This window comes from Atractosteus spatula, chromosome 3 (assembly GCF_055471065.1).
Source record: "Atractosteus spatula isolate fAtrSpa1 chromosome 3, fAtrSpa1.hap1, whole genome shotgun sequence".
NCBI classification, from domain to species: domain Eukaryota; kingdom Metazoa; phylum Chordata; class Actinopteri; order Semionotiformes; family Lepisosteidae; genus Atractosteus; species Atractosteus spatula.
In genome coordinates this window covers 29,031,872-29,054,390 of record NC_142708.1, presented here as the reverse complement: position 1 = coordinate 29,054,390, position 22,519 = coordinate 29,031,872, and the positions used below count along the sequence as shown (strand labels likewise).

The window sequence follows — 22,519 nt, the reverse complement described above, 5'->3', positions numbered from 1 at the left end:
CAACGACTCCTTTAGATTCAGAGAGGACTTAACTTGAAGAGTGTTTATGATTATAAGTAATGATTTGTTATTATAAGTGATGACTCCAAAGTCTTTACAAATAAAAACTAATGCAGTGTCATGGAATTATTATTAAATTGATATAAAATGTAATGTGTGACATGTTTTAAAGTCCAGTCTTTATTTTATTGGCCATATGCATTATATTGCATGTATATGGCATTGCATCATATTAATAAAATAATATGTTAAAAAGCATAATTTTATGTTAAATCATATTTTTAACAAGCATTTTATGTTTTAAAGTTATTGCCTTTTGACTTGTCCAATCAGCGCTCAAGACGTTTTTCTGGAACGGACATAAGCAAGCAACACACCGACCACGGCGAGCTGCTGGTATTAAATTTTGTTTTTACATGAAATCTGTCTGGTGAGCACAAATAAACACATTCTGTAAAGTTAAAGTTCAATAATTGTTTTAGTTATTTGAATACAGCTTTTGTGTTGTAAAGCGTTTATTTTATTTTCACATCTTTAATGTCATAGTAACTCACATGACGTGGACCTGTTGGCTGTCTAGATGGTAACCTTTTATCCTTTTAATATATAACCTTACACATTGGAAATGAATGAATTCGCTCCCATTTCTTTGATTTGAAAGGTTTGTAACGCAGTTTAGCAGTCTGTCGTGCTGTAACCATGGCGAGGCGAACTTCATGTTTAAACGATATCTCGCATTGGTTTTTGGTTGAGTTCAGTATGAGTAAGTTTTGAATATGCATTAAAATGTGCACTTGCTGCTTTTGTAGTTTAACACTACAAAGTCTGAGGGAATATGTTCTGCACTGCAGACTGCATCGCAACGAACCTCGCACCATTTTCAAATGTGTCGCAGTTGATTGCAAACAGTCGTTTTCCAAATACGAAGCATTTAAGAGTCATTTTTATCGGCACCATAACAGCTCTACCACTGCTGTGACTGCACATGCAGTGGTTGATACAGCCTTGACATGCAGTATTTCACTATGTGGTCATCAGTGCCGGGATGTGCCCAGTCTTGTTGCTCACTTAATGAACCATATGAAGGAAGGTCGTGCAGTTAACTGTCCAGTGAGAAGGTGCAAAAGTGCTTTTCAAATCAAGTCCTCTTTTACCTCTCATATGTCTAGGAAGTAATGCTGGGCGATAATTCGATAATGATAATTATCGCGATATAATTTTCCTCGATATAATTTTAACAAAAGTTCGATAAATGTTCGATATATATGTTTATGCTTTGCGCATGATATGCGCATGCGCACAAAATACTGCACGAGTGCGCGTGCGTGTTGCAGAGCGGGCAGCTAACGTGGTGTTGTTGACCCACACGGTGGTGGCTGACAGGATTGGAGTTAGAGTGGAGAAATGAGCGACACTGAAGCAAATGTAGTGCTGCCAACGACCAGCTCGAAGGACGGTGACATTCGTCATTCAACTTCGGTAATTTGGAGATATTTTGGCTTTTTACGATCAGACATAAAACAGAGCAGCGTGCACTGCAAACTGTGCCGCAGATCTGTGCCAGCAAAGACAGGCAACACCACGAACCTATTTCACCATTTAAAACAACATCACCCATTAGAACACGCAGAAAGTAAAAAATTACAGTCACAAACTAGTGTTGTTAGTGGAAGGGGACCATCTATAAGCACCAGGCCAGTATTCAGTGCGACTACACAGCAGCAAACCATAGTAGCATCATTTTCGAGCACCGTGCCTTACGTCAAAAAAACAAGAAGACATGAAGACATCACAAATGCAGTTGCATATTGCTTTGCAAAAGACATGCTTCCCATTAGCATGGGACCCCTGGATTGGTGGAAGGTGTATGACAAAAACTTTCCAAGAGTGAGCCAACTAGCAAGGCGCTACTTGTGCATCCCTGCCACCAGCTCCCCCTCTGAGAGGATTTTTAGCACAGGAGGGAACATTGTGACCTGTCATAGGGCAGCTTTAAAACCTGAGACTGTAGACAGACTTGTCTTTCTTGCCCGTAACTTGTAGGGTAATGGCTTTGCTTGTTTAAAACTTGAACAGAAAATACTGACCACACTTGAGATTTTTCTTTTGTCTATTTAATTTGCTTACATTGTCAGTTAAAACACCTATAAAATGTTGTAGGTGTTTGTACAGTCTATACAAAAGGTTTGGCATGCTGACCAGGATGAACATTTCTTTGTCTATTTTTTTTATTGATATTATCCTTTAAAGCACTTTAAACTTTGCAGTCTGTCTGAGCCATCTTCTATTTATCTCACTGCAGTATTTAATTTTTCAATTAAGATATTTATTTTGTAAATTTTACTCATGCATATTTGGACAAAGACTTAAATACTCTCTACCTCAGATTTGTTTAATGTTTCTGCTGTTTAGAAAGTGTTTGTTGTGTTCTTAAAATAAAGAGTTGTTTAATTTACCAATTAACTGTCAAGTTTCTTCAACTTTCACTCAGGAGAAAAAATCTGCCTTTAAACTTAATCAAAATAATGATTTGACATTTATCGTGATAATTATCGATATCGACTGATATGAACATTTTTTTCGTGATAATGTTTTTGGCCATATCGCCCAGCCCTACTAGGAAGCACAGGAACTGTTCAGTTAACAGCATTAGTGATTCACATCGGCATTCTGCATCAGAGATACCGTCTGTTTCAACTGAGCAATGTCCTGCTGACCTGGATGCAAATACAGGTGAGTCAGAAGAAAGTGAAATGGGCTCGTTTCAAAACTTTGACGATTTGTATTTGAGAAATGTTAGCCTATTTTATCTGAAATTACAAGGACAGTTTCTTCTCCCAGCTTCTACAATACAGAATATTGTAGATGAGATACAAAATATTCATGAATTGGGACAGACATATACTTTTAGTAAGCTACATTCACTTTTGCAGAATTTGTCGTTACCCAAGGAGACTATTTCTAAAAACTTTGCTACTGTGAAGGAATCAGACTTGTTTTCTATGTGTCATAAGGGACCGATGCAAACAGAGTATTCAAGGAGTCGGACCTTTAAAAAAGTATTCAAATATGTTGAACCAAAAAGAATACTTTTAGGCAGAGATGAGAATCGGACAGAGCAATTTGCATACCATGTACCTGTGAAAGAGACATTGAAGTGTCTGTTAAATTCAGATGTTGGGAGGAATTGCATTTCGATGTACCTGCCTGAAAAAAAACACTACTGATGTCCTTTGTGATTGCACAGATGGCCAAATACTGAAGTGCAGAGATTTCTCTCAAGACAACCCAAGCCTCCAGCTACTGCTCTATCAGGATGCTGTTGAGGTGGTTAACACTTTAGGGTCTGCACGAAAGAAACACAAAAGTTTGGCTGTATACCTCTCTCTTTTTAATTTGCCAGCTCATCTCAGGTCAAACACAGATCATATGCAGCTGGTTATGTTGTGCAGAGAGAGACTTTAAAGACTTCGGCCATGAAAGTGCTTTCTCACAGCTAGTAGCAGACCTGAAAGACCTTGAGGAAAATGGAATTACTTTGTCACATCAATCTGTTATAAAAGGCACTCTTGACTGCATTGCTGGAGACAATTTGGGATCCCACTGCACTGGCGGATTCACTGAAAATTTTAGTCAGTCCAGCTATTTTTGCAGGTACTGTCTAATTACTAAAGATTAATTCCAGAGTGTTGACCCAAATTTATGTGGTCCGCTACGCACCAATTACAGGCCGAAAATGCAACAGAAGTTCAAGGCATAAAGTCCGATTCAGTTTTCAACTCTTTGAAGAACATTAAAGTGTGCCAACCTGGCTTGCCATCTTGCCTTTGTCACGATATTTTTTAAGTCGTATGATGTTGGTCTTTACATCAAGTACTTTAAGAAGAAGTGGTTCACCTACCCAATTCGTAACCATCAAATCAGGCAGTTCAAATATAATGGCTCTGATGCTTTCACAAAACCTTGTGAGGTCAGTTCACATGGACCTAAGCTGGCAGGTCAGGCCATTCAAAATTGGAATTTTTGCAAATGAAAGATAGTTCTCCATTTTATTCTGCGCTTTACAGTGAAACTGTCAAAGATGCAGTCAGTCAGTTCAGCTTCAGTGAAACAGAAACAAGGGTTTCTGTGGAAATACAGTATAAAGGAACTGTATTCAAAAAGGGCCAACTGTTTGTCATTAGAAATGATGAGACAGTGGAGTTTGGTGAACTTTTTCTCATGTTTATCACAGAGGAGCGTGTTGATTTGCTGACCAGGGTGTTCATAGCCGATTTTCTTCCTGAGTATCATTTGTACTCGCTAAGAAACACCAGCGAAAGGGTTCAGTGTCTGAACATTGAGAACTTGCCTTGCAGATTAGAATGGCATATGTTTAGCAATAATATTATTTATGGTACCTGAAAGTTTCAGGTTGTTGCACAAAGCTAAGGTATGCGTATACGTGATCTGACAACTGGAATCAATTTCCTGTCGTTAAACTCTGTTTATTTTTAATTTTTTTTTTTTAATGGCATCGACATCCTACATTTTGCAAGGATGTAGGGTAGTTCCACTGAAACACAGCATAGTGTCTTATTAGGTCAATACAAGTCTTGTAACATTGGATTGTATTGATAATCGATGCTAAAACTAAAATAATACAAACCAAAATGTGATATTTTTTGCATCATAATATTTCACTGTTTGTTGTTTGCACAGCTGAACACACCCCACAAAATGAAATTTCTGTCATCATTTACACACCATCAAGCTGTTACAAACCTTTATGAGTTTCTTTCTTCTATTGAACATAAAAGAAGATATTTTGAAGAATGTGTGTAACCAAACGTAGTATGAAAAAAATACTATGAAAGTCAATGGGCACCAGTAACTGTTTGGTTACATTCTTCAAAATATTTTCTTTTGTGTTCAACAGAAGAAAGAAACTCATACAGGTTTGTACAGCTTGATGGTGTGTAAATGATGACAAATTTCAGTTTTGGGTCAACTATACCTTTTAATAAATTTTAAAGACACCAAATTGATGATTTTTCTCCGTTTTAGTCATGGATGAGTGAGAGCAAAGCAATGTAACCAGTGCAATTGTTGAGTTACTCAAAGATCTTTCATCCTCGGTGCTGCAATCAGTTGTGGAGACACTGAACTCACTTGGAGTACCATCACCTGAAGATTTTCAATATGTTCAGGAAGCAGATCTCCTGGCAGTATTACGACCCATTCAGGCCAGAAAACTTGTATCTGCCTGGACCCAGATCAGTAAGTACATTTCATCTTACGATTTCATAATGTATAAAAATGTAAAAGTGTTCTTAAATAATCTGGTTTCATAAGTGATCAAATAAATGTCATTTTTTACCTCTTTGTCTTTTATGAACAAAGTGCTGATAGCTTGTCAAGTTCTAGAGAGAGCAGCAGTGGCACACTTTCATCTCTATGTTCGTCATCTCCATCATGTGGCAAGGCTTCCAGAGTTGCTTCAGACTGGGCCGACGATTTTAAGATTCTATGGCAGAAGTTTCCAGGAGCATTGACTCAATGTTTAGAAAGGAAGAAAAGACCAAGTCCAAGATTGCGACGAGATATGGTCAGAATTGTCGTGTCTGAAATGATGAATGTACAGATGCAGCCATTCAAAACAAGCGGGCGATACCGCATTATTTTGCGGTGCAACGCAAGTTACCGTATATTCTCGCATAGTACCGCATGATACCGCATGTTACCGCAAGTAAAATAATAGTATCCGGAATTTCCGCAAGGTGGAGCTAATAAAGCTCAACCTCTCATGTTTGAGCTGTCGCCATCAAAGTCTTTACCGAAGATATTACTAATAGTATTTATAATGAATGACCTTGGACAAGCTGTAAACTCAAAGTATTGCCCTGGTCCACATTCTTTTTTCCATTGACCGTCTTTGTAAAAGTAACACCACAGCATTTCATTGATCCAATCACGCATTTGTTTCCAATCATGCAAAGTACAGTAATTTTTGAGAATCTCCGATTCACCATGCCTTTCACATGCTCATAAAAGATATTGATTTAGGAACATAAACATATTACTGTATGCAAACTGTACTGTATACAGCATGCATATGTATATTTAATGTCTTTACTGTGCCCGTTTAAGTATTGAATATTTATATGGGATTTTACCACTGAAGGGAAATCTTAGTAGCTGAGCATAAAAGAATAGGAGCATAATGCGTGTGAAGGCCATAAACAATATTAATTTTGGAACATAAACATACAGTATTACAGTACGCAAACGTAATTTGTCTGTTTAGGTTTCTGTAGCATTCCACACGGCTGGGCAGCTTGTTCCCCCCTCCCGCCCCTCTCTGTGTACAGTAGAGCCTCCTGTCCTGACTGGTGGAGCTCATTCAGCTGTGTCTGGAGAGAATCCAGGGTATCAGCTTCAACCACATGGCTAGGCAGCTTGTTCTCCCCTCCCGCCCCTCCGACAGCGACATATCATAAAACATTTACATATATTGTTAAACTATTACTTGTTTTTCAGGAAGTTAAAAAACACTTGAATTACTTATCCAGTCAATCTGGACAAGACCAGAGTTATGGTTTTACAGAAAAAAACAGACCTGACCTGCGCCAAAAAATAAATAAAAACCGGTCTGACAACTCTTAAGCATACTGTGGTTTCTGTTAACACAAGTTTATCAGTGAAAAGACAACGGGCATTCTCAGAGTAGAATAGTCGTGCTTTCCAATCAAAGACAGTCCCCCTTCCCCACACGGAAAGACAGACAAATGTTTTCACTGCCTATTCAGCTACAGGCTACAGGCGTGCGAAAAAGCTACAGGTGTGCCAATTGCAATTGTTTTTATTTTTAAATACATTTTGGCAAAGTCATGTTCCATAAAAGTACGGTAATTAAAAACCATTAATACTTTCGCTTAGGTTTAAATAAAGTCGATGTTTTCTCTTTTGGCTAGACTTGACTATTTAGCCATGAGATATACAATAGATTGTCATTAAACAACCTTATGTTTATTAATCTTCCTTGTTATGCACAGTGGGAATGATAATGTAATGAATTAATTTAATCACAGAGTGCTCATAAGCTGGATTCTCTCCAGACACAGCTGTATGAGCTCCACCAGTCAGGACAGGAGGCTCTACTGTACACAGAGAGGGGCGGGAGGGGGGAACAAGCTGCCCAGCCGTGTGGTTGAAGCTGATACCCTGGATTCTCTGCAGACACAGCTGTTTGAGCTCTACCAGTCAGGACAGGAGGCTCTACTGTACACAGAGAGGGGCGGGAGGGGGGAACAAGCTGCCCAGCCATGTGGAATGCTACAGAACCCTAAACAGACAATACACACTAGCCGAATATTTGACCAAGATAAGAAACAACAAAAAGAAACAGACTCTGATTAAGTACAGGCTCAGTGACCACAGCCTGGCTATAGAAACTGGGCGACACAGGCAGACCTGGCTGCCCAGAGGGGACAGGCTGTGCTCCCATGCCAGCAGGGAGAAATAGAGACAGAGGTGCACTTCCTACTGCACTGTGACAGATACTCTGGGATTAGAGAAACATTCTTCCCGAAATTCAGAAATCTAATCCCAGAGTTCCCACACCTGCCAGAATCACAACGGGTCCCAATCCTACTGGGAGGGGGAGGAGGGAACTCAGTGGAACTGGCAGCCCAGTACGTGATCTCCTGTCACAGCCTGAGGAACAGTGAGCCTGTCTCCCAATAATACTCCCTCTGTCTACAGTATATGTCAATATTTTATAATGTCTTTGTTGTAAATGTCTGTAATATGTCTGTAGATTTGATATTACTTTTATTTTTTGTTTTGTTTCATGTGAATCTCATTATTTTATTTGCTTTGGCAACACTGATTGTACGCATCGGTCATGCTAATAAAGCAACTTGAATTGAATTGAAATTGAGAGAGAGAAAGAGAGAGAGGGTGAGCGAGAGAGAGAGGGATAAATACCCAGGGGTGCAGAACCAGGGAACTATTTACATGGAAAACGGGCAATCTCCCCAGACTGTACCCCCGTTTCACTGTGGGACAGCTGCACTGGTCAGCGGCCTTCCTATACCCCGCCCTGACCACTTCCACTCCTGTCCTGCCCCTCACCGCGTACCCCAGCCGGGCGCTCTTCGGCCGCTGCCCGGGGCGAATTCACTATAATAGATTAGCATACTGTAGAGGAAAACACTATAGGCATCGTTGATATGAGGACTTTTGAAACCAAATTTCCCAAATTTAATATGTGCTTTTCTATATTGGTACAGTAGGACTAATAGGTTCTAGTAAAAACTTACAGTATTCAGAATTGGTAATGGTTACAAATCACATTTTATGATAAGGGACTCTGGTCGCAATCCTAAACGGAAAGCAACTCAGTTTATACTACAGTATATTTCGCTTTGCTTGGTGAAATTGGCATGGTCACTTGTTCTCAATATTTATAGATATCCATCAATACCACATCAATCAACGCTATTATCAGTTCAGGGAAAGATATTCTGCTCGCAATATGCATGAAGGTGTGGCTTTTAACAGCAATTGTAACAGCTCTTATCCATTACTAAAGGGTGGAAATATTCCATTGTAACAAGAAAAGGAAGTAGATAGATTTTTATATAATACATGCATTTAATTTACTATCCTCAGATGGCTGTTTATTCTTATTATGAGAGCTTGCTTTGTTGGAATTAGCTTGCTAATTCCAACTGAATAAATTAATTTTTCCTCAAATATAACAAAGAGAATTATGTTTAGGGAGAAATGATTTTTTCAAAGAAATGTTTGTTAAAAGAAAAGTCATGGCGCTGGCTGGATTTGAACAGCCGACCTCTCACTTACAAGTCCGGCACTTAGACCACAGCGCTACTCGCAAGGTCACGTGAGGAGTGGTGAAACAGCCCTACACATACTATGTCAAGAGACATTGTACAGCGTGTACTATTGTGTTGTAGTACATTAATATAATTATATCGTTATTAATTTCTTTAGATACGCGATTCCCTATTAATCAAATTCTAAAAGTATGCTTGTTTGCTCCGGTATCAAGCGTATTCGCAGAAAAGCTTAAAACTACCACTTTTTATACACGTTATTTCACGTTAAAGACTTCGATGCTTAAAATGTTTAGGGAGAAATGGAATACTGGTGTGAATTTTTTCTTTAAAGTACCGAGACCATACTGTATGTTTATGTTCCAAAATTAATATCGTTTATGGCCTTCACACGCGTTATGCTCCTATTCTTTTCATGCTCAGCTACTGTACTAAGATTTCCCTTCAGTGGTAAAATCCCATATAAATATTCAATACTTAAACGGGCACAGTAAAGACATTAAATATACATATACATACTGCATACAGTACAGTTTGCATACAGTAATATGTTTATGTTCCTAAATCAATATCTTTTATGAGCATGTGAAAGGCATGGTGAATTGGAGATTCTTAAAAATTACTGTACTTTGCATGATTGGAAACAAATGTGTGATTGGATCAACGGAATGCTGTGGTGTTACTTTTACAAAGACGGTCAATGAAAAAAAGAATGTGGACCAGGGCAATACTTTGAGTTTACAGCTTGTCCAAGGTCATTCATTATAAATACTATTAGTAATATCTTCGGTAAAGACTTTGATGGCAACAGCTCAAACATGAGAGGTTGAGCTTTATTAGCTCCACCTTGTGGAAATTCCGGATACTATTATTTTACTTGCGGTAAAGACATTTACAGATGCAGCCATTCAAAATGAGCGGTAAAAACCCGCGGTACAGTAACCTACCCGCAGGGCACCGGAGGGCACCGCGGTAAGTGATTGGCTGGCCAAAATGACCGACAGGGGCACTCGTGGTGCAATGGTTGGTAGTGAAAAGATTTAATCATTTAATGTCTTTACTGTGCACATTTTAATCCGCTTAGTTTTGAATATTTATATGGAATTTTACCACTAAAGGGAAATTTTAGTAGCTGAGCATAAAAGGAAGAGGAGCATAACGCATCTGAAGGTCATAAACGATATTAATTTAGGAACATAAACATTACTGTATGTACATAAACTGTACTGTGTATGGCTGGTCTTGATAGTTTAAAGAAAAAATACACACCAGTCTTCCATTTCTCCCTAAACATTTTAAGCATGAAAGTTTTATGAAACGGTACCCAAATATGTGATTGCTGTATAGAATGAATTTTAATTTTTAAAAATTATTTAACACGAAAATTAAGCTGTTTACATCTTCCGCCTGAGAACAGTCACCCGTTGCTACCCAACGCAGAAACACAGCCACTAACTAGCAAAGAGAGGACATTAGCTAGCCAATATGATAAAGAAATAAATGATTATTTTGTTAATTTCTTTTGCACATTTATTTGAACATTTCCATCGATTGTACAAGCACTTGGAAACTGTCCAATCCCTAGTTCATCAGGCATTTTGTGTCTTCAGGGATATAATGCCAGCGAACTCTTGTTTTTATGTCCACTATAACTACGCTGGGCAAACGTTCCGAGGTCAAATTCTTCCAGCACGGGGGTACCTTTAAAGCGGAGACGACGGCACCGAAATTTTTGGCGCGCCTTCTCTTTAAAGCCCTGGCCAAATATGAAGACAGTACGTACAGTTATAATTCAAACGGAATTAAAAACTACACATCCCAGTTACCATGGTGGTGCTTGTGATCATTGCGTTTAACCAACGAAACAGGGCGGAAAATCAGTCACATGACTTTGGGGCAGAGTTTCGAAAGCTTAACCTATCAGCAACAAAGCGAAATTTACACGATAGGATACCTCAAACTGTCAGTTACACGACTGTGTATGTCGCTTAAGCCACTCCTATTTGGCATTTTAGTTATGGAGGCGAGAAGAAGCCCCCCCCTCTGGGTGTCTGATTTGCCGCCATCTTTAACTGTTCGGTGTCCGAATCGGAGTAGCTACGCTTACGAAATAAAGTTAATCCCAACTACAAAACATATATTTTTGTGGTAAGAGGGCGCAAAACATCAGTATTTACTGCTATTAATTACTGTACGATTTATAGTTGAAATCTGAGCCTAGATATAAAGTTAGATATAAAGTTAAAATCTCGACAAAGCAATGTAGGAAATACAGAGAAAATAAATCCTTTCTGACATCTAAAATCAGTTTCGATCAAGGTCTCTAAAACGAACAAGAAAAAGAGGATTTTCGGAGGGCAATTACGCTGTGTTTATATAGAATAACTGATTTATGAGCAATCTAATTTCTTGTTCGTTTAAAACAGTGAAATGTCAGCTGCAAAAGATCGCACCAGAAACAGCACTCTCTCTGCCTGTCATAGACGTTCAGGAAAGGCTGAATGAAGTCATGTCAAGTACAATAATTTGGTGATCAATAATAACAGTTGTAGGACAGTGTATAAGGAGGATAAGGATTTTGAAGTTGACTCGAAATCTGATAGGTAACCAGTGCAAGGACTTGAAAACAGGTGTAATGCATCCCTGATAGGATTCTTGCTGTCATATTCTGAACATATTGAAGATTGCTCAGTGTGGATTTAATTTCCCCAGTGAACAGGATGTGCATTTATTAATTCTAGAAAAAAAAGCCTTTCTTGATTTCTCTAGTTCCCTTTAAAATAAACTATTATTCCACAATCCAGAGTATTACATGGCCAGTATTTACACATGATATTTGTGATTTAAAGAAATTAACACAAGCAGCTTTTGGAGATTTAAGTGTTGGCTGAGTTATTGCAGGATAAAAGACTAGAGATGTTGGTAAGAAGAAGATAATTTGGGGAAAGCTGAGGAATACACTTATAACAAGAACACTTCCTAATGGGGTTAGGCATACTTTTGATGAAGATGATGAAGTTAACAGACTATATGTTTACATAGATACTGAAATAAGGATTGTATTTTAGATTATGTGTAGTTGCTGGCATTGAACTGTGTGTTGGATGCACATGAATTGAAGGAATGGGCAAACATAGCTGATGCGGATCCACAGAGCCAGCATATTAAGATGTTTATAATTAGAGGCAATTTGTTTAAATAACTAGGTATGGATACTGATGTGCAAGAGAGGTGGAAAGGCTGTTTCCTTAAGCCAGCACTATAAAATATTTTATTCTCAGTGAGATGCTGCCATTTCATAGTGGGTTTCTAACACTGTGTATAGTTCCATCCACACAGTGCCTTTACTTCCATCCATTTCTAATCTCTTTATCCAGTACAGAGGATTTGGAGCCTATCCCAGTAAGCAACGGACACAAGGCAGAATACACCCTGGACATAGCGCCAGTCCATCACAGGACAGACAGACACAAACACACACACACCAGGGCCAGTTTTCCCATAAACCAATTAACTTACCAGTATGTTTTGGAGTGCGAGAGGGAGTCATATCACACATATGGAGAAAAACCATGTAACCCAGAGAGAACATGTAAACCCCACACACACAGGATGGCAGGAATTGAACCTAGGACCCCAGTGCTGCAAGATAGCAATGCTAACCACTTCGCCACCATTATAAATGGATGGATATCTTAGTTATCTTTCTAGTTCACAGGTTTGCATGCATAATTTAATTTTGAAAGCCACTGAGACATCAGGTACTACTGTTGTATTTATGAAAAAGAAACAAAACAAAAAACATACTAACAACTGTGCCATCCTACTCCTTAGTTAATACATTTTATTATTCATAAACAGTTAACATTGTTAGCAAAATATTTTGAATTATATTTAACCCTATTTTTTCTTTAGTTTTGTATTTAACTTATTATATGATAGTCAGACTTAATGTATATTTGAACAATGAAAATATATTTTTACAAGATGCGGGGGAAAGTGCAACAACTTATTACAGTGCTAAATTTAATATTATTGATTGCTAATAGTTTATGCTAACACCTAACTTTCTTAATTAGATGTATTTAAAACAGTGAACTAAGTGTAACATACTATTCAGAAATACAATCGAAAATAGTTTTGTGGTGTTTGTATGGATGAAACGTTTCTAAAATGTATAACGTAACAAAATTAAAGACGATTAAAATCTGTAATCTTTCCACTTGTAATGTCATTAGACAGAACAACACGTTTCTGGTTTGACTAAGGATGGTATCAAAAAGTAGTCTAGGTGGTGAGAAAGCTGTGCTTAATGATAATTAAGGGACTTAAAAGTAAAAAGAGATGCTTCATATTGCTTGATTAATTTTAAAAACTAAGTTATAAATGCAGACGTGATTGCTGCCATAAGCGCTCCAGGCAGCAGAATGTTCGTTCTGTACTGCTGAGCTCCGCGCCTCCTCCCTCTCTGTAAAATCCTGAGTTCGGTAAAATGTTTCAGGCATTGATGTGAAGGACAACAGAGCTTTCACTGGCCGATTATCATTATTATCATTATAATCATTATTATTAATAATGATATTAATTTAAGGGTCTAAATATCTAAACATATGTATCTGTATAGCAGGTAGTATCACTGTATTCCACTTTCTTTGTAAACACGGAAAAACAGATTCACAACGCAAAGCTGTATCGCTGTGTAAAAAAACCCGGTTTGTAATGAGCTGCTGAGCTAAGAATAGGAATGTTCCTGCTGGCAGAGGGGGTGGAAAGTGCCTGCGGTCATTTAATTAGTATTGCAATTCGCACTGATTCCCTTGCGAAGATATGGACTTAAGAATATTCGTGCCTGGTCAAAAAATGGCATTAAGCACTTAAAATTAATATGGTTAATAATAGTAAACTGTAACATGCTGTAACAAGATCGGCTAAACTGCGAAGAAAATGCTTTCAGAGAAAATGTTTCAGGTGTGAAGAACATAGATCTCCAATGCAATTTCAACCAAACCTGTTCCCACACACCCTGCCCCCACTACCATTAGAATATACACAAAGCACTGAAATATTTCGAGCTAATGATCAGGTGACCCGAGAGAAAGCGAGAGAAACACCAAGGGGTGCGGAACCAGGGAACTATTTACATGGAAAACGGGCGATCTCCCCAGACTGTCCGCCCGTTTCACTGTTACCTGGATACCTCTTTATTTAGAACTCACTAACACTGATTTTTAGTTTAGAAGGATTCAAGTAGGGTTTTACATGAAAGGCAGCGACCTTAATCAAGCCCAAATCATAATTGAACCCATTCAGAGCCTACATTACATTTTAGCGTTTCATTCTGAGCAGAAGACCCTCACACCTGAAGAAGGCTTGCGTTTTCTCTCTTCTCTTTTAAGCATGTGTACAATGTGTAATACAATTACAATGTGTAATTACAATGCTGTAATACAATTTGAATAGTATGGGGGGGGGGGGTGTCTTTCGCTGGAAATCTCGCCTGCTTCTACTTTACGAGTACAACCCCCTCTCTGCCAGAGTGCTGGCTGTGACGAATTAAACCGGTTTCACAGGTATTTTCAAAGTAGGAAGTACAGTGTTAACTGGTAGCTGGTTCAAAACGCGATTCAAATCAATATAAATGTTTATTTTGTAACGCATAGGTGACTATTCATTGTTATTAAAAAGACTTAAATTCGATCATGTTGTGATATTTAGAAATATAAATTTGTTTGGTGCGAGTGAGGTTTTATTTAATCTCTGACCAAGGGAAACGTTTCATTTTTTCAAAGAAATGTTTGTTAAAAAATAAAGTCATAGTTCCATGGGATTCAATCACAGACCATGTGACATGGGAGTCAGGAAACTAACACACAGCGCCACCGGATTTGATAACGCTATAAAAACGCTATAAAATAATGTGACTAGGCACAGAACAAGTTTACAGCACAGTACAATAATAAATGCTGACCATGACTTTAGAAGCATAAATTGCCTTACACTCAATTTAAACACAAGCTGTCTTTAGCCCTCTAAGCTGGTTCATACAGAAATGTAGAGATCCAGGCTCAGAACACACAGCTTCATTAGCGAATACATATGCAGGACAACTAGAGAAGACGTTTTACAGAGGATGGATTTTTAGAAACATCCCATCAGTGACATCACTGAAGTCAACTCCTAGGTACTGTAACTGTCGTGTGGATAGTTTCACAAGAATCGGACAAAGGTTTAAGCATCGCTTGTTCTAGATAAAACTGCAAAAAAAAAAACAACAACCCATAATGTACTTCTTTGCGGCTCTGTTTGCCCAAATCATATATTCACAACGTGAAATCTAGAAAATAATATTACGTAACCAAAATCCGCAATATGGAAACAGAACCTGTGTAATTGTTGATAGATGATGTACTCGTAACATTTTTACAAGACGAACTACAACATTTAAAAAATGACTTGTATGTACTTGATATCTCTTATCAATCCACGGCGACATTGTTAAAAGCAGAGTCCCAGCACAAAACGAAACTAAAACGCATACCGTTTCGAGCTTCTTATTAGTTGCTCAAAAGTAATTTGACCGTATGAAATGCATAATATAAACCTAGAAACATATACGTGAGCAGTATTTACGCACTGTAGTATCGGTGTTAAGACATACCTCTCAAATACTGTAAATCAAGTTAAAAAAATCTCAAGACCGATTCTGGTCATAATGAAACCATGTTTCGTGTATGTTTTCCTTAAAGTACCGAGACCACCCATATACTGTATGTTTATGTTCCAAAATTAATATCGTTTATGGCCTTCACACGCGTTGCAGTATGCTCCTATTCTTTTTATGCTCAGCTACTAAGATTTCCCTTCAGTGGTAAAATTAGATATGAATATTCAATACTTAAACGGGCACAGTTAAGACATTAAATATACATATACATACTGTATACAGTACAGTTTTCATACGGTAATATGTTTATGTTCCTAAATCAATCTCTTTTATGAGCATGTGAAAGGCATGGTGAATCGATTCTCAAAAATTACTGTACTTTGCATGATTGGAAACAAATGCGTGATTGCGAAATGCTGTGGTGTTACTTTTACAAAGACAGTCAATGAAAAAAAGAATGTGGACCAGGGCAATACTTTGAGTTTACAGCTTGTCCAAGGTCATTCATTATAAATACTATTAGTAATATCTTCGGTAAAGACTTTGATGGCGACAGCTCAAACATGAGAGGTTGAGCTTTATTAGCTCCACCTTGCGGAAATTCCGGATACTATTATTTTGCTTGTCATATTATAGGAGAATTTACGGTAACTCGCGGTATTTACCGGTAGCTTGCGGTAGACTGCGTACAGCGTACCGGAAAATAATGCGGTATCGCCCGCGCATTTTGAATGGCTGCATCTGTAAATCTTTCTACGACCGACCAACGCACCACTAGTGCCCCTGTCGGTCAACCAATCACGTACCGCGGTATGACGCGCGATGACGTAGACAAATGCCCGCGGTACGTGTTTGTGCCGCGCACTATGAATGGCTGCATCTGTATGTGACTGTCCCAGTAAACAAAGCTCTACAGCCATTGCCAAAAAGATGGTGGCCAAATACCCTGCATCCTTGCAGGATGTTATCGAAGGTGATATAGTTGGTTCAGGGTATCACTCGCTGGTCAAGCAGATTCAGAATCGCATAGAAAATGTGAAGAGACCCAACGTACCGAAAATCAGAAAACGCAACAGAACAAAAGACTCTGACACAGAGGAGATTCCTGCTGAAAAAAAGGCAGCGGTTCAAGACACTTATGGCTGTGTGAATTGGGATTTAAAATGTATGCCACACAATGAAACTAAAGAGAGCCAGTTGCATAAACAAGAACGGATGAAGATCATGTCTAAAACAACAAATATTGACCCAGAGGAAGTTAGCAACCTTCTGAAAGCAACATACTACTCTCAACGCAAAGACATAAACAATGGAGCAAGCATGCAACAGCTTTGTGAGAACTGGCCTTTTCTATTTCAAGAGGTTGGGACGTGTGTACACTGCAAGCAGCTAACCGGAATTGATCTGAAGGAGATGTTCCTTAAAAGCTTGGATAAAAAGGGACAGTGGCTCCTGAACTTTCTTAAAACAGTTGGTGCAGAAAAGAAGACAAAAGTACTGCAAACTGCTGCAAAACTACAAGTTATGAGGTGTCAAACTGAGGGATGCAGTGAAGATTTGAAAGATGTGGTGCTTCTTCTGCTTACCTACTTTGATGAAAAGGAAGAGGTGATGTTTCATCATGTGGAAGAGTCTTGCCTTGTCGAAGATGTGGAGGTAGACAAGTTACCAGGCAACACCCTGCATCATTGTCTGTGGGAAGTTTGAATGAATAACATTTAGTGTCATATTTTAAAATTTAAAGGGATAGTTCACCCAAAAATGAAAATTCTGTCATTTACTCACGCTTAATTTGTTCCAAACCTGTATACATTTCTTTGTTCTGCTGAACACAAAGGAAGATATTTGTGGGGCACCATTGACTTCCATAGTAAGGAAAAAAAATACTGTGGAAGTCAATGGTGCCCCAAAACTGTTTGGTTACAAACATTCTTCTAAATATCTTCCTTTGTGTTTTTGGGTGAACTATACCTTTAATAGGGAAGGTTACTGCTACAGGTCATTCACGGTTACATTGTCAGAATGGCTGGTTGTGAATGTCGGCACACTGAGATTAAAGCTCCAAAATATATTAAAACCAACGGCATTTTATTGTTTGTTTATGTCTGTAGGCTCTTCCTGCTACACATCGAAACTATTCATGCTGAGCATCGACCAAAAGATTACAACTCAGCACATTTCTACATTCATCTCAGCAATGTGCATGATGTTTGGCAGTTACTACTGTTTTAACATTCATTACCCTTCGGAACTGGGTTCTACTCTGGAGTTCATGCAAAGGTAGGCATTAAACCATTTCTTTTACATGAAAGTGGTAACACTTTACAGTAAGGTCTCATTTGTTAACATTAGGTAATGTATTAACTAACATGAACTAACATTTGTAACAGTATTTAATCTTTGTTTTTGTAAGAAATACAGTCGTTCATTGTTTGATCATGTTAGTTCACAGTGCATTAACTAATGTTGAAAGTAACTAAGATTAATAAATGCTGTAGAAGTATTGTTCATTCTTGGTTCATGTTAAAGGGTTAGTTCACCCAAAAATGTAAATTCTGTCATTAATTACTCACCCTCATGTCGTTCCAAACCCGTAAGACTTTCGTTCAACTTCGGAACACAAATGGAGATATTTTTAATGAAACCTGAGAGCTTTCTGTCCCTCCATTGACAGCCTACGCAACTAACACTTTCAAGATCCAGAAAGGTAGTAAAGACATCATTAAAGTAATCCATGTGACTCCAGTGGATTAACCTTTAATTTATGAAGCGTCGCGAGTGCTTTGTTTGTGCAAAAGAGCATAATTTACTACTTTATTTACAAAAAATATTATCCAAAGCACGTTCACACAATGTCTGCTCTCGCATCAATACAACACACGCGTCGTGATGCTCTCGTGAACAAGTGTTACAGATCAATATTTTTGTAAATAAAGTGGTAAATTGTTTTTTCCCCAAACAAAGCACTCATGTTGCTTCATAAAACTGAGGTTAAACCACTGGAGTCACATGGATTACTTTAATGATGTCTTTACTACCTGTCTGGACCTTGAAAGTGTTAGTTGCGTAGGCTGTCAATGGAGGAACAGAAAGCTCTCAGATTTCATTAAAAAGATCTTCATTTGTGTTCTGAAGGTGAACAAATGTCTTACGGGTTTGGAACGACATGAGGGTGAGTAATTAATGACAGAATTTTCATGAACTAACCCTTTTACTAAAGTAGTTAACTAATGTAAACATATGATACCTCATTGTAAAGTGTTACAGAAATTGTTGAAATCTTCACCAAAAAATGGAACATTGACTAGATGGTGAGAAAATAATGACATTCTAAATCCATTCTGACTGACTTCTGCAGATCACAAATGATATATATTTTAAAGAATGTTGCAATGCTGATTTCCATAAAAGTTGACTAATAAATGACTTCCTTTGCAGTGGTACTCTCTAAAGAGTACACAAACGTTTTGTTGTGGTTAAAGGTATAGTTCACCCAAAAATGAAAATTCTGTCATTATTTACTCACCCTCAAGTGGTTCTGCTGAACACAAAAGAAGATATTTGGAAAAATATGGGTAACCAGACATTATCTAGTCCCCACTGACTTCCATAGTCATTTTTCAATTACTCAATGGGCACCAGTAACTGTTTGGTTACCCACATTCTTCGAAATGTCTTTTATGTTCAACAGAAGAAAGAAACTCATACAGGTTTGGAACAACTTGGGGGTGAGTAAATGATGACAGAATTTTCATTTTTGGGTGAACTAACCCTTTAATCAGTGTATATTTGTGAGCAACAAATTCAGTTATTAAATTCTCTTTTTAAGGTGCTTCTTCAGCATAAACCCAGAGAAGGGCACCAAAGTTGAATCGAGGAAAAACAAAAAACAGCTCCCAGTGAACCCCCGAGTCCCTGCACTCATAGCAGACCTTGCTGATCACGAATGGAGAGCAGATTAAGGATGGACAAAACCTTTTTTGACAGATGTCTGAAGATTACGTTGGCACTGATAATGCTTTACAACTTTGTGTTATCTGGATTTACACTGGAAGGTGCTTGAACTTTAAATGTCAAAAACGACTTAAATGTGAGTCCTGTCCTCTTAGAAAGCTATTTTTTGGCTTAAATACTGTTTTGTACTTATGGTACGTATGGCACTATACCAGTAATGATTTGGGCAGCCAACAAAACATTATGTGTACCTAAAATAAAATGTCACTTTTTCATTAATATTTAGATGTTTTAACACTGTCTCTACAAAAACTTTTTTTCTTGGATTTCCTTGTTTAACCTTCTGTTGGAAAAAGAAGGAATTTCTAGAGTGTGTTAAAAGAGTAGTTCACTCATATTTAAATTACTGATGATTTACTCACCCACAGGCCATCCAGGATGTACATGACTTGCTTACTTCATCAGAACAAAAATGAACAGTTTTTTAGGAATGATCTCCCACCTCCAATGCAAGTGAATGGGCATCAATTTTGGATCGTCTGAAAGGCTCCTTTAGGCACTATCAAAATAATCCACACAGTAATCCACATTTCAGCCCACCAATGAACATCTTCTGAAGTGATGTGTGAAACAAAGATTAATGGGGAAAACGCCACTGAATCCTACTTAATCACACCAACCAGTAGAAGTGAGACATCAGTGTTTTCATTGAGCAAATTTTTAGTTAATAAAGTTTGAGTCATTTTATTTCTCACACAAATGTATTGATTCATTTTAGAAGACGTTCATTGCTCGACTGGACTTGTGTGGATTATTTTGATACTGCCTAAAGGAGCCTTTTGGATGACTAAAAACTGATGACCATTCACTTGCATTGGAGGTTGGAGATTAATCCTAAAAAAATGTTAATTTCTCTTCTGATGAAGAAAGAAGGTTTTGTACATCTTGAATGGAGTAAATTATCAGCATTTTTTTTATTTTAAGTGATTTTATATCTGAGAAAGATAATGTTCATATGGTTATGCTTTTCATGTCCTTTCAATTTATACATTTAAGTTTTCCTACTGGAAGTTTTGTTTTGTGCATCTGAGATTGTAAAAAGCTGTATGTTTATGCTTCCAAGCATTTGGTTCATGATTAATCCATTCTGATAGTAGAATGGTGTGCTGTCTTGTTCAGGTTATTGAATGTGTTGCTTTCTGGTAAAGATTGTAATTATTCCAAATGTTTGTTCTGCAAGTTGAAGCCGACATGGAGCACTTCTTTTACTGCTGTTTTAAGGAGAAGAATATGGTTGGCCAAAGTATGTATTCACTATGTTTGTGGTATTTAAATAAAAAGTGTATTTGCTTTTCATACCAGTTCTGGGTGTCTTGTTCAATTTACATTTCTTTTACACAAGTACTTTTTTCTGGCAACCACAGCTGCCAGTTTTTACCATAAATTTTACAGTTCACTTTTAAGTATACCCTAAACAGAAGAACATTTCAACAGTATTTTTTTAGGTTAGATTTCTGGCAACCACAGCTGCCAGTTTTTTACCGTAAATTTTACGGGATGTTTTTTACAGTGCATCGATGAAAAACCGGAGGTTTAAAAAAAGAGAATTAGCTCACTGATAGTTTTATGTGGAGGCTGTGAACATTTTCACATGTCGTCGTCTTTAAAATGCATTTGGTTTGAAGGCTTTCTGTGTTTCCCTTCCAAAGATATGGACAGAAGAATATTCTAGCGTGGTCAAAAAATGGCTTAAAAACGACATAGTGAAGGCCGTGAAAACAGCCACATGTATTTTGTACGCACACAAGTGTTTTCGTAACTCTAGGAGTTATCGTGAAAAAGCTACAGGCGTGCCAATTGTAATCGCTTTTATTTTTAAAGACAGTTTAGAAAAGTGTCATCTATGTGACCCAGTGGTGAATAGCGGCCTGTTGTGCCAAATCCACTAGATGGCGCTCCCTCTTAGCTCGCGGCTCCTGTCAGTTGAGTTCAGCGTTCTGCGCATGGGCAGTAGGGACTAAGAGGCAGTGAGTTACCGTTAAAAAGAACCCGAAATGACTACAGAGAGTTGTAACGGTAAATACGGTGTTGTTTCCCTATTTACACCCTAAATGAGTATAAAGGGGTTTCATAGGATTGAGACAAGATTAGCAAGATGGATATTAGATTTTAACGGAGTACACTGAGGCGGTAGCCAGTTTTTAGACAACTTCTCGGGCTAGGGATATCTGTTTATTGATTTGTAAGTAATGGGTTTCACATGCTCCTTGTATTTTCTGTTCCTTCATTCTTTACAGAGACTTATGTTTAGCACCGTTTGTGAAGTGTACGCAATTGTAAGTATTATACTAATTATTGTCGTAATGTAGTTCTCAGTGAGGTGACCTGCGCAGCCTGTGAGCGGCTTATTTCTGCGCGCGCTGCGTGGCGAGTTGTTTAAACTTCAGCTGTGACGTCATGTATTTATTTTGTTGTTGTTCAGTGTAGACGCGTTTCTGTAACGGTCAGATGGAATGTAAAAAACTGTAAAACTAAACGTTTTCTTTGTTTTCCCCTCTGCGTGAAAGAACCACTGCCGCATTTTGTGTATATACAAATATCGTTATATGTCATTTCTTTTATTTTTATTTTTTAAAACTAAGAACAGATCAGACCACATACTCACCTAGAAATAAAGAACCCCAAAATTATATTTGTGGCCTGTGCTAATTATTCTTTGCCAGGCTACATCTATACAAAAAAGTTTAATACCACTCGATATTAATATATTTACAGAGAGAAGCTCTCGGATCGTGGTCACCGGTGACCACTCGTGTCGTTTCTTTTTTTTTTAAAGATAAACGCAAGATTTTTTCAAACCGCTCCACAAAGTTTCTCATATGCACGTATTCTCCAATATCATCACAACAAAACCATAAAGTTTGTTTCCACAGATATGACACTATTGTGCAATAAACCAGTAAATTAAAGAACTAGCAGAACCCCAATGAAAACACCCGGCCAGGACAGCATGTCAATATCATACCTTTTTACCAACAAAACCGCAAAAGCTTAAACCAGC

The 22,519-nt window shown here is 37.9% G+C and overlaps 1 protein-coding gene across 1 annotated transcript; it reads left to right on the top strand.

Moving 5' to 3' along the window:
- Positions 1 to 699: 699 nt before the first annotated feature.
- Positions 700 to 19,466, top strand: LOC148837671 (uncharacterized). The gene is made up of 6 exons (XM_088911129.1): positions 700 to 707; positions 810 to 1,172; positions 2,612 to 2,816; positions 17,080 to 17,160; positions 17,564 to 17,784; positions 19,334 to 19,466. Exons 1-6 carry the CDS (start codon positions 700 to 702, stop codon positions 19,464 to 19,466), a joined length of 1,011 nt encoding a protein of 336 aa, XP_088767255.1.
- Positions 19,467 to 22,519: the final 3,053 nt, after the last annotated feature.